The sequence below is a fragment of the Paramisgurnus dabryanus genome, chromosome 20, assembly GCF_030506205.2.
Source record: "Paramisgurnus dabryanus chromosome 20, PD_genome_1.1, whole genome shotgun sequence".
Lineage (NCBI taxonomy): Eukaryota > Metazoa > Chordata > Actinopteri > Cypriniformes > Cobitidae > Paramisgurnus > Paramisgurnus dabryanus.
In genome coordinates, this window is record NC_133356.1 from 24,684,885 (window position 1) to 24,697,965 (window position 13,081).

Below are 13,081 nucleotides of genomic sequence, written 5' to 3' on the forward strand. Positions count from 1 at the left end.
AAACCATTCTCTACAGCAGGGGTCACCAAACTTTTTTCTCTGGGGGCCACATTATCATTCATGTGATGGGGGGGGCCGGGTCAGCTATATAACAAAGAACTGTATGACCCAGACCAAAATGATTACCAGCAGGCCTCATTGTGTAGTATAGATTACTAGCCAAAGTCCCCATTAGTAAACGGCTTTCCATGGGTAGCTAGTAGGTGAGCTACCTTATAGCTAGCTCGGACAGCAGCCTGGTTTACCCGAGTTTGGTGAAGGAATACATTCTGTTGTGCAGCCAGTCTGCCTTTCATCCTCCGAATCCTGTCTTCTCTTGCTTGCCCTCGCTAGCTAGCATACACTTTGTGGCGGGTTTCGTGATGACGACACAGATTATATTCTTTGAAAACTGCCACACTTTCTTTACATATAATACAAACTGCACGTTCCTTACACTGAACAAAAAAATAATCGTTGGTCCACTGTTCTTTAAAAACTTGAGCATGTCGGGTGACGAAAATTCTGCAAATATAGTAAATTTTATAAATAAATATAATTTTTTCCTTAAAAAAATCAACAAAATACCAAATGCGACGTGTTATTACTTTCCAAAAAACAATTACAAAAATACAATTGCCTCATAGGGACGGTTCAAGTAATGGGGGGCAGAGGGGCTGGGGGGCCGGGCAAAGGGGGGTGGCGGGCCTGAGTCGGCCCGCAGGCCTTAGTTTGGTGACCCATGCTCTACAGGCACGTGAAAAACCAGGCCATTGAAATTTGGCTCACCTGATGATGTCATCGTAAGGAGACTTCATCCGCTCATTTGCATTTTAAAGGACACACCCAAAACCGCACATTTTTGCACACCCCTACTAAGTGCCAATTTTAACATGCTATAATATATGATCTATATGGTATTTAGGGCTAAAACTTAACATATGTGCTCTGGGGACACCATAGATTTATTTGACATCTTAAAAAAATAAGTAACATTAAAAAGTACCATTATTATTTATATTATAAATAATGTGTGGATGTTAAAGGGATAGTTCAATCAAAATTGAAAATTCTCATGTTGTTACAAACCTGTAAAAATGTCTTTGTTCTGATGAACACATAGATATTTTGAGGAATGTTTGAACCCAAACCGATCATGAGCACCATTCACTTTCGTAGTAGGAAAAAGAATACTTTTGTGAATGGGGCTCATCAACGGTTTGAATACAAACATTCCTCAAAATATCTTTGTGTTCATCAGAAATAGAAATGTATACAGGTTTGTAATAACATGAGAGTCAGTAAACAATGACAGAATTTTCATTTTTGGGTGAACTATCGCTTTAACTAAATGCTCTACCCACTGCCTCATCTTCTTTAAACACAAGTGCATACAACAATGCTAATAAAATAAACAATGTTTCTATTATAGGAACTTGAAAATGTTGAATTGGGCAAAAATGCAAGAGGACTCTAGGGTACAACAAGATAAAAACTTGTTTTTTATTTCTCCAACAACTCAATAGATGAGATAACCTTTCTGCTTGTTGGTATGCCTTTTACATTTTTGTAATCTAAGCAATTGTGCACATTGATTTTTTTTTTAATGAGAAATTTTAGTGTAATGAATCCATCGTAGCTTGCCAAGTTTTATTGATTTATGTATTTAAAACACTGTTAGGTTGGGAAATACAGAATACCTTATATCTACAGTACACAGTCACTACTGTACAGGACAGTACTCCTGCTCGTCTTTCTGCACCCCCACAGAACACATGAGGTTAGTACCCACCTTAATTTACATTATTTTCTTAAGCAACTTCTGTAATAATTTTCCTTCACACAAATTGTGTTGCTCCATCAATAAATAATAAACAGAAGTAAAATATATATGTGACCCCTGGACCACAAAACTACTCATACACAGTAGGTAGCATGGGTATATTTGTAGCAATAGCCAACAATACATTGCATGCCTCAAAATTATCGATTTTTATGCCAAAAATCATTAGGATATTGAGAAGAGATCATGTTCCATTAAAACATTTTGTACATTTCCTACCATAAATATATAAAAATGTGTTGCTAAGGATTTCATTTAGACCACAAGTTCTTATATCAAATATTGTCATATCCTAACAAACCACATCAATGGAAAGCTATTTATTCAGCTTTTTGGATGTACTGTATAAATTTTCAATTTCAATACCCTTATGGTTTTGTGGTCCAGGGTCACATATTGTTGCACTTTCACTTTGGACCACATATAACAAAAAAATATGGATTAATACTGCTGTGTCCGTCTTGTTTGTCTTTAAGGGTAACAAATGCTCCTCAATTGTTAAAAGAGAAAAAAACTATGTGTTGGATATTTATCTATGAAAGACAGTACAGTAGCTTAAATAATGTCCTTATTTCAAATGTCATACACCAAAATGTATAAGAAACAAGGTTGCTGTATGGTGCATGTGTTAATTTAAAAACAACTGAAGTTAAAGGAAGGTCCACATCATTATATAAAACATGAAAAGTGTATTTTTCTGTGTCCTAGAAGGTGTGACACATTGCCTACCCCATAATGTGTGATCTATGTCACCACCTAGTGATTAAATCCAGTTATTGTGTTCACTGGATGCATTACTTCATTACACTTACAGTACATCTCTTACCTGCATCCAGCTCAAAATATACTGCACACAAAAGTGCCTGTTATTGTATTGAATGGGTTTTACATTAGCTGTATTCACTGCGAGTCTTTTGAGTGTGTGTGTCAATTAACAAAGAAACATGTCAGTAATTTGAACCCATGCCGTGACACAGGAGCTCATCTTTTGACAGTCTCCTGGCAACAACTAACCAGTGACTTCATTCAACCCCAGACACCCGACCATAGGAGAAAACAACAAAACTTTTACAAAAAAAAAAAATTCTTCTAATACGTTTGTTTTTTCTATAATGAATGGAGGGGGAATCTATTCCACATTACGTACGATTTCTCAGGACGCCCGCTGTGAGTTCAGATGGAGTGAGCGGGTGGCTATGCAGACATTTGAACGTGCCGTGCGAGAGAGGTCCAGAGGGGAGGTATGACTTTCACAGCATGGTTGAGAAAAACAGACGTGCTTTTTCCAAATTCAATCCTCAAGCCCAGCCGCCCGATGGAAATGCACCTCTGGCACCGTTGCGTGACAATGTGCCCCTAATGGATCCGTGCTCGGGTCAACTAAGTGCCGGGGCACAGGTGCATCTGGACTTAAGGATTCGAAGCCCATTCGTTGACAGAGTTTACACTGCATCCGATCTGTGGGTTCCTCCTGGGACAAAAGACCTCAGGCCTCAGACTCCTCCACTCAGACCTTCAGCTCTGCAGTATGATGAGTCTGATCACAACAGGTGGAACTCTAGGTCAAAACTACAGGCAGCAGTGAGGGCCAGACTTGAAGGTAATGATTTTATCTACCGTATAGACCTAATAAGACGTATGGTACAGTGCATGCCCAAAGCAATACAGTAGCTTGCATAGAGATATTACTTAGATTTTTCTATCTGCTTTGTTCTTCAGGGCTGACTGTTAAACCCTTCAGTCCGAACAGCACTGAAATAAATACGGTTGGTTTTTAAACAGTTGAAGAATAGACACGATCACTTATACACCCCTGCTGTTTTAATGTTTTAATTATGTGAAATGAGCTTAACATTTTGTATGGGCCTGATACATTGCGTAGATATCTGGAGTGGTTGTAAGATATTTAATGTTACCTTTTCAACTTTTACTATCCTGTATACTGTAGGATGCACAGCTGTCTGTACCTGATAGTGTTAAGATGGCAGCTCGACAATTCATCTACACTTCAACAACTCAAAGGTCTGACCAGTTGCTCTAAAAGTTTCTTAACAGCAGAATTACTGATGCATTTTAAAGTTTTTCCACCCTAAATTTTAAGGCGGAATAGCACTTTTGGGAGTACTTCAACTCGCCTGAAAAATCATAATGGGAGAGGGAGGGTGTTACTGCGCCCAGTCGAAGTACTCCCAAAAGTGCTGTTCCGCCATACAATATAGTTCCTCTTTTAAATCCGCTTAGAAAAGCGCTACGTTTTATTTTGTACCACCAAACTTGCTCGTATAACTACTCGTCTTAAATAGGAAAAACGTGATGTGTTTGGTCACTTCTAATTTTATCTCTGAGTGGTACCATTGAATGAATGGGGCTAAGCTAAATGCTATCGAAGTGTCGCAGCGCGACCCAGCGATTACGTGCACGCACTAAGATGATAGAGGGATGTATCAACTCTTCTTAGTAAAGGTAATAACATATTTTAATATTGAAAATGAGTAGACTATTCCTTTAAGAGTGATACTGTGTTTCACATCAGTATCCATAATATTTTGCCTGTGTTTATGTACGGTAGGGAATAATTGACATTGGGCTTAATTATTTGCATTATTTTCAAATAATTAAAAGCATATGTCAATTATTCTGCATATACCACAGACATTGCTAAGCCATTAGTCTGGTGGTTATGTTAATGGTGCATTCAGACACGGTAGAGGCGGCAAAAACGCATTATTCGCGCATAGTTTGGCGCTTGAAAATTTTTACTGTGGGTTCACACCAGCCGTGTTTCAGGCGTCAAATTTGCGTCTACCGCGTCTAGTTTGCCGCTTGAACAATTTGAGTTTACTCGCTTCATTCACGCGTAAAAAGACGCGCTGATTGGTTAACGCGGTGCGTTTTTCCGCCAAAGTTAAAATTTTTGAACAAGCGTGTTTTCCGCGCCAATGATTCTCAATTTGCATCATTCGCACAAACTAGACGCGTCTTCACATTGACTTAACATTGAAATCACTTGCGCTTGATGCCTCTACCATGGCTGGTGTGAACGCTGCATTAATTTACTCACTTCATTTGTGTGTGAAAGCTGCGTGTGAAATTCTAGTCATTCGAGACATTCATTCGCGTCATGGGAGGGCTTCTGCAGCTCGCTTCCTGTTATCACATCACTACTACAGCAAGGTCCTGATTGGTTAACGCTGTGCGGAAATCTATGGAGCGAATTTTGTGCCAAAATTTTACAAACAAATCCAGCATTTTGCAAACAAACTCAATCTGCTTTGCAAAGGGAAAACTTGACTCGCAAACAAACAGATGGTGAGAAAATCATGGTCACATTTGTGAGAAAATCATGGTCACATTTGTGAGAAAATCATGGTCCCATTTGTAAGAAAATCATGGTCACATTTACAAAACACAGTACATATTTGTAACACCTCTGCATTTTCTCTCAAATTGCCTTTATTATTTGCAAAGCGTTTCCTGTTTGTTTGCGAGTCAAGTTTTCCCTTTGCAAAGCAGATTGAGTTTGTTTGCAAAATGCTGGATTTGTTTGTAAAATTCTGGCACAAAATTCGCTCCATAGAAATCCGGCAAAGTTCCCGCAAAGTTCCGATTTTTCAATTCGCGCGTTTTTCCGCGGCAACACTCAATTCGCGCGGAACGTGTCTTCTGCGCTGCAGGATGCCTATTCGCGTCTTTAGCATTGACTTGAAGCAGCACCAAAGAGTTTTTTTACCTTAAAATAACTTTTCCAAAAAAGTTTCAGTTGTTCATCCTTTCGAAACATGGTGAACGGCACTTTCACATTCGTATTGGCCAAAACCGCACTAAAGAAGTTTCCAACCGTCTGGTCGTGTTCCTGTAGTTCAAGTGAAAACTACAAAAACTTGCTTTATGGCAGTGAAGCATCCTGCAAGCTGTGGGTTGAGCATACTAAAAAATATAAAAAGAAAGATACCATTACCTACCGTTCATGCAGCTTTTCAATTGTCATCATGGCGAAGCCTGCAAAGAAAAGGAAGGGTTTCATTTCGGAGGAGGCGAAGAAAAGAAAACGGGAGCACGATAGAGAAAGAGCTCGAACTGGAGTGAACATAGGGTGGGCTTATACTCGTTGGCGAGACCTGAAGGAGGCTAGGAGTTGCAAGACTGATGTTGACCTGGCTTTGCTGCTACTAGACTTGTGAGTAATACTGGTTTACAGATACTAAACATGCCGAGTTGATCTCTTTTTTGGTACAATGCATTGTAAAATTATTGACGACAGTGGTAATGGACAACTCCGCTTCCAACCTGTAGGGGGAGCAAAGAGCAAAAACTCTTTAGTGTTGCTTTAACATGTAAATTACTCACGCTTGCTGCCTCTACCGCATCTGGTGTGAACCCTGCATAAGACTTTTTTTATCGAAAAATAATGCACACCCATGGAACATTCTCAACCAAATCAGAATAAAGCATTTAGCAGCCCTTTGGTATATAATTTGTAATAGTGACTGAATATTATATAAAATTGTAAAATGGCCCTAAATTACATTTTTCAAATGTAATTGTGTGGAGATGCTCTTTACAGAGGTTATGAAGATGTGGACTGGGACTCAAAATTACCTCCACGTCACAAACCTCCCTCGACTACACTGGAGAAAATGGCTGACCGTGTGAGTCAACACTCCGTACTAAAGAGATATAATAAGAGACCTGAGCTTTGGCAGGTGGGTCTGCTGTACTGTCAGTCATGAGTTTGCTTTGATCAGTAGACACTAAGAGAAATTTACTTGCTTTCAGGCCATTGGTCCCACTGGACCAAAAATCAGTTGCGTGCCACGTTTAACCCTAGGAAACCCATAAGCTTGTAAGTTCCAATGCAGTACAGCGTTTAAACATATAACCTATTGCCTTTTATTTTTTGTATTATTTGTGACCCTGTCAATGAATCCAGTCTCAATTTTTGTAAAGTCTGATTTCACATTGATTTCAATCTTTGATATATGACCTTACTCAGTCAATATTAAAGATATCAAGGGTTTATTGTAACAGAAGGACTTTACACACTTGAAGGGTTAAGTGCGGTTATGAGTCTGAGTGTCTGATGATTTTATGTAGAAAACAATAAATCACAATACGTGAGCTGGGTTTCAAATACCGGTCACATATTTTAATACATGTGTAAATAATTGTTATATTATGCCTATTAAACAGCACCAGCCCATGTCCAAAATCAGGCCATATACCATTATACTGGTAAGCAGATGCAACGATCTTTATTATAAAAATGTATACAACTTAATTATACTGCAATCATTTTTAAATTAATATTTTGTTGTAATATTTTTGTATGATCTTGCACAGTGGCACAGTGGGCTCTGAAGACATGGATGGTGTGGACAACCCAGATGAAGATTTCATACCTCTGACTGTTCTGCGGACCACAGTCCCTCCACAAACCCCGACAAGCTTGTATGAGTCTGATTGTCTGACCGAATATAGTCACACACCATAACCATCCTGCAGAACTTTATTAAAACAGATGTTTTGTTTTCTCTGTAGCCGAAATGCTATACCTGGGTACACTGGTAAAGCCAGATTTGACGGACCAAAAACCACAGCAGGCAATCTACCTTCTGTATCATATACACAGACAGCAGGGTAAGATATTCCAGCATTTTAGCTAGTAGTAAGTAAAGATTATTTCAGGACAGTTTGTAATATAATTAAATTTTTTCTTTTTATTGTGCACAATAGAAGGATAAATTATTTACATATTATTACTATTGATTATTTACATTTACGTATTAAATAATTATTTACACATTATTATTTACATTTCTAAATTATTCCAAGCACACATCATTTAAACACATTATACAGTTCAAACATGTTCAAACACTCATCAAGGCGTTATTATTATCAAATTATATTTGTTAACACTTTGACTTTGTTACACATTACAAACCAAACCTTTTACCTAATCCCAACCCTATAGTGAGTCCTTGTTGTAATTCATTATTATTCAGTCCTTAAATGTATAACGCTGTAACAAGGACAACGTAAAATAAAGAGTAGGTCTAACCTGATCCATTAAAAAAAAAATGGATCAAGTTTTTGCTACCACCCAAGTATGGTCATTTTGGACATGCTATAATAAATGATATGTGGGGTATTTTGAGTTGAAACTTCACAGACAAATACTGGGCACACTCAAGGCTTATATTACATCTTGTAAAAAGGCTTAAAATAGGTGCCCTTTAAAAATGACTTAAATTGGTAATGGCTAAAATGTAAAGTTTTTTTTACTTAAATGTTCTTACTTTAAATAAAAAATGAGATGAAAATGTTTAAATAATTTAAGTGTTAACAGTTGAAGTAAGTTTTTAAGTAGAGCAGCTTTCTCTTTTTACAGGGTTGCTTTGTCTGTAAAAATCTGTTAAAGACATGTAAGACTAGTTTGCATCAGCAGGTGGCAGCAATACTACAATATCTATGTGATCAGAATTGTCCTCATTTCACCCCAATGCTACTTTAGGATTCCCTAAAAAAGTTATTGCTCTGTAAAAAGTGCAAAGTGGGATCAGTTTAAAAAATACTTTTTTCCAACTTATATGTTTAAGGGAAAAATAGTTTGTGACAAATTTAATTTAGGTTTTTTAGGTGTTACCAATTTAAGTAATTTTTGAAGTGATCTATAACTTTTCACTTTATACAGTGTGAATAAGATAACTCTGTTACTCAACATACATCATTTTGTTTATAAACCTTGTGTAATTACACTTTTGGAACCATAAATATATTTAAAGACCTTTTACAAATAAAACAATAATCATTCTCATAATAAAGACCATCTTTGAAGGATTATATGTCAAGCCTAGTCTGCAAATCACTTACTCATTTCTATACCTCGCTATCATCTGTATATGGCATGGAAGTGTGTGCACTACATACCAAAAATGGTTCATCTGTGACATCGCTGTGAAGATCCCTTTGAGAACCTTTCATTTTTTTATCATTATTTTTAAGAGTGTCATTACAGTGATTGTCATATACACTCTTAAAAATAAAGGTTCTTTAAAGCACAATTTCTTTTTACATTTTTATAATCTAAAGAACATTTTTCACCACAAATAACCTGTTAAAGGCTATTTATTGAACCATTCAGCCAAAAAATTATTTTTTTAAATACAGGTATGTATCTTTTTTACTTCTGTAATGCTCCTCTAGCTCAACTTGTAGAACATTTTGTTAGCAACGCTAAGGCCATGGGTTCATTAAAAGTAAACCTTTTATAAAAATGCTAAAGTACTAAGCATGCTTTAGAAAATGAAGCATGTCATATGATCAGTAGAAAGAGTTTTCCCTAACCATTGCAATAATTTATCTTCACATCTTTTCACTATCTCATTTGTTTCTGTATCTGTACCATCAAACCGTATGTCTGCCCTAGATTTACTCTTTACCTCTCCACAGCATGTGGCTATAAGCTGGAGGTGTGTAAACAGCATCACTTTCTAGACTTACAGCACCAAAACATGACGTGTAAGGCAAAATGAAGCTTTCAGTTTAATTCTTATAAACCATGTGGGATAAAAGATCCATTGAAAGTGGAAGAACATGCATCGATTCTCAGCTTGAAGTTGTCAAGAATTGTTATTTTCTGTGGGTTTCTGAAGAGTCAAATCAGACACTACCGGGAACAGACGCTGCACTCTTCCACCCTCACCCTGCAACGGCAAAACGTCCTCAGCTTTCAGAATGAGTAGGAATGAGGCATCTGCAAGCTCGAGCGAAGAGGAAGCAGGAGGAGGTGTTTGAGAAAAGCACTGGAGGAAAACCAAACTCCTCACCCAGGGACCGGGTGGTTTTTCAGAAAACGTGTTTCCTAGCTGGGCCCCAGAGTAGCTGGTTTAGCATCTTTTTGGAGCAGACCTCTCCAGATGGCCCTATCCAAAGCAGAGCCGGTGGTAATCGTGGTTTTTGCTCAACCCAGATCCATTTTCCTGGAGTCGCTGGCCCTCTGATATCTGTTTCCTTTGCCGATAAAACAGGCCTCCCATCTCTTCTCCTTACAGCTGAAAGTCAACACCTTTACAACTTCCTTTAACTCTCCCCTCCTCCTTTTTTGGTAACTTTAAGGCTTCCAAACCGTTTTCATTCCTTCTCTTCGGCAACCATCAATCACTTTACGCTGTCCTAAACACACAAATTCAGACCATATTAATATTCATTTAATGTGTTTTATCATGGAGAAAATCTAGTAAATATTTTTATGTATTTCGTTTTCAGGAGCAGTCCTGATGGATGTAGATCCACCATTTATAGACGTAAAGCCCCTGTATCAAGAATGGTCACCACTGTACCACCGGGAAACCCCTACATTCATCCCTAAGACCCCAAATGTTCAACTTAATATCTCTAGTAACAGATTCATGTAGATACTTCATTCAAAAGAAGAATAAATGCTAAAAGTGGTGGGAAATGAGCAGCTTCCTTTTCATGAAATCTAATCTGTGTTTGTGAATAGATCTGTAATAATGCTATGGCAATGACTGATTCTGTGTAATAATGAGATGCTTTATTAGCACAATTTCCTTTGATTTAGATGAGTGCTTCTGAAAATGTGGAGGCTGTTACGTTGTCTCAAACAGACTTACGTAGTTGCGCACACCACGTGTGTCCATGCGGATAAATGAGCAAATAATTTTCTCCCAAATCTTATTCTGCGTGCTTCTATTGCTTCGCCGCATCCAGACAGCACTTATAAAACGTACAAACTGCTCGTGGAAAAAGCAACTTCATGCTTATGCAGCAGTGCAAAGCAAAAACTTTGTTGTTTCTCTTAATTTCTGAAATGCTTTTGCACACCAAGAACTGTGGTTTGGAGAATAAACGAGAGAATACCAGTGCAGCTTCACCTGCTTACAGGAAATAGGAACGTGCTGGTTTCCTGTTTCCCCCTTCGGCGTCTTTGCGTTCCCCTTCGCCGTCTTTGTGTATGCTTTATGTTCTGCTCAGCTGAACCCACCAGTAAAAAAAAAGTCAGCCGTAAAAGAACTAATGATTACAAATAAAGTGCTGAAAACTCAGTATTGCTAAACTTCACACATGGATTTAGGTGGGGAGGAGCTGGAGGAGCAGAGAAAATTTTACTTTTTCATGAATGCTTTAATTGTGGGGTTTGTTGAGCACCAAATCCTCTTCAGAAATACCTGATGAAGTCATGCCATTACAACCCTAAAAAAATGATAATTTACTATGCATTTTGTCATGTCATGAAAAGTTGGACTGGTCGGGTTATCAGTCATCTGGTCTCAATGGTTTTACAACAAACAGCTCACTGGAGGGAAAGATTATTCATAAATGATGATGATTTTGGTTTGTTCCTCACAAAGAACTATTATGGGGTCTTGTACGAGTTTTCAACACCTGTGGTCACTATAAAAACAGTATGCAGATTTTTCCACAGAAGAATGAAAACCATGCTGGTTAAGAATGACGTTAAGATTAATAAAGAATAAGATAATTTTTTTTGGGGGGGTGGACATTTCCATTGACTGTTTTGGACATTTTTCAGTTAGCCATATGGTGGGAATCATTCCTTTTTGTGGGGTTTTTAGAGATGAAGATGTGGTTAACCGATAACTAACGTCCATCTAGGGGCCACGGCTGTATTACAATAAAAAGGATTCAGATGTCTTTTTTGTTTCAGTGTTCGAAGAGTTTTCTCTTTAGTGACCTTCAGCCCATCACATAACCCATGTAAATTCAGACTTTTCCTGAACTATTAGACTATGTTAACAAACAGGTACTGATATTAGAAAACCAGGAATTACATACACTGTTAAAAATACAGCATTTGTCAAATCAACAAATTTTTTTCAGTTTAAATGAGTACTCATGGCGGCTTGTTATCCTTCACCCTCACTCTGGAAGCTTTTCTTCGGCTGCGTCCGAAATCGCATACTGTGACAGTACTGAATTAGATGAAGTGCCTAATCATCAACAATAAAAACAGTATTACATTCTATATAATTTGAATATATGCATAGTATAAATGAATTCAGACGTACTACATTCGCCATGTTGAAACATCACGTGATATACGTCGTCATAAAAACAAGTTAGTCGTTAATGACGTTAAACTAACGCAATTTAACCACTTTTGCATATTTCTTAATGAATGAATTCAGATGTACTACATTCGCCATGTTGAAATATCACGTGATATACGTCGTCATAAAAACAAGTTAGTCGTTAATGACGTTAAACTAACGCAATTTAACCACTTTTGCATATTTCTTAATAAAACAGGGCCTCTTCTTCTTGGATAACTCCCCTCCCGGGGGCCCATCGAATGAACCCTTTGGGATCTCACCGGAAGACGTAGGTCATCCGGGTACTTTTCGCCTACTTTTTCTGGAAAACTATTCTTGTTTTATTGGTCATGTGAAGAGTGATATGTTACAGATGTACTGCCACCTGCTTTACCAAAGGTGAATGCAGCAAACATCAAATATGGCCTGTGAGATTTTTTTATACAAGGATAAAAAAAGATGGGAGAAAAACGGAAATAATTTGAAGGCGGGATAGAATGGTGAATACGGAAGAATCATGGGAAAGACGGGAGGGTTGACAGGTATGCTCAGATGCAAAAGCTGCTAAACGCCACCCCCGTCAAAAATATCAACCGAATGGTCTCAGCATGTATCATATGTTCATAATACCGGTTTGTTGGCAGAATCCATTGATACCACATTGATTTTTTAGCAAACTCCTCAAAGTGCACGGAAGAAAATGTAAAACGACCATGGATCACATTTAAGATTGAATCCCTTGTGAGTACAGCCACATGAATCACAGCGACCCCTAATGTGTGGTTCAGTTACTTCATTTTTACATTTTGACTTTCATCATTTGCATTGTTTGTAGTTGCTTCTTTAGTGATTTTGCATCTGTTTATTATCCTGTCCAAAGAAGTGAAGGTTTTTAACAAAAAAACTTAGAGGGTTTTGCAGCAAAAGACAATCAAATTTGTTATTTACTAATAAAATGACAAAGTGACATTTGTGAAAATAAGGCATTTTAATGACTGACTAATAGCCTTTTGATTTCCATTACATTAAAATTACAAAACCTTAAAAACAGATCCTGACAAAAAATGCTAATTTACAAGAAAACACGTCAGACGCACTTAGCTAAGCAACATTTGCCATGGATTATGGGATTTGCAGTTGTTTTCAGAAAAATTTATTTCATTATCTGTCATAAATCAATCAA

At 37.6% G+C, this 13,081-nt stretch overlaps 1 protein-coding gene across 1 annotated transcript; it reads left to right on the forward strand.

Moving 5' to 3' along the window:
* Nucleotides 1-2,938: 2,938 nt before the first annotated feature.
* On the forward strand, nucleotides 2,939-10,423 carry LOC135787327 (protein SPMIP7). The gene is made up of 9 exons (XM_065297228.2): nucleotides 2,939-3,422; nucleotides 3,542-3,588; nucleotides 3,771-3,844; nucleotides 6,387-6,529; nucleotides 6,599-6,665; nucleotides 7,013-7,054; nucleotides 7,163-7,270; nucleotides 7,361-7,459; nucleotides 10,091-10,423. Exons 1-9 carry the CDS (start codon nucleotides 2,939-2,941, stop codon nucleotides 10,191-10,193), a joined length of 1,167 nt encoding a protein of 388 aa, XP_065153300.1. The 3' UTR covers nucleotides 10,194-10,423.
* The last annotated feature ends 2,658 nt before the right edge of the window (nucleotides 10,424-13,081 follow it).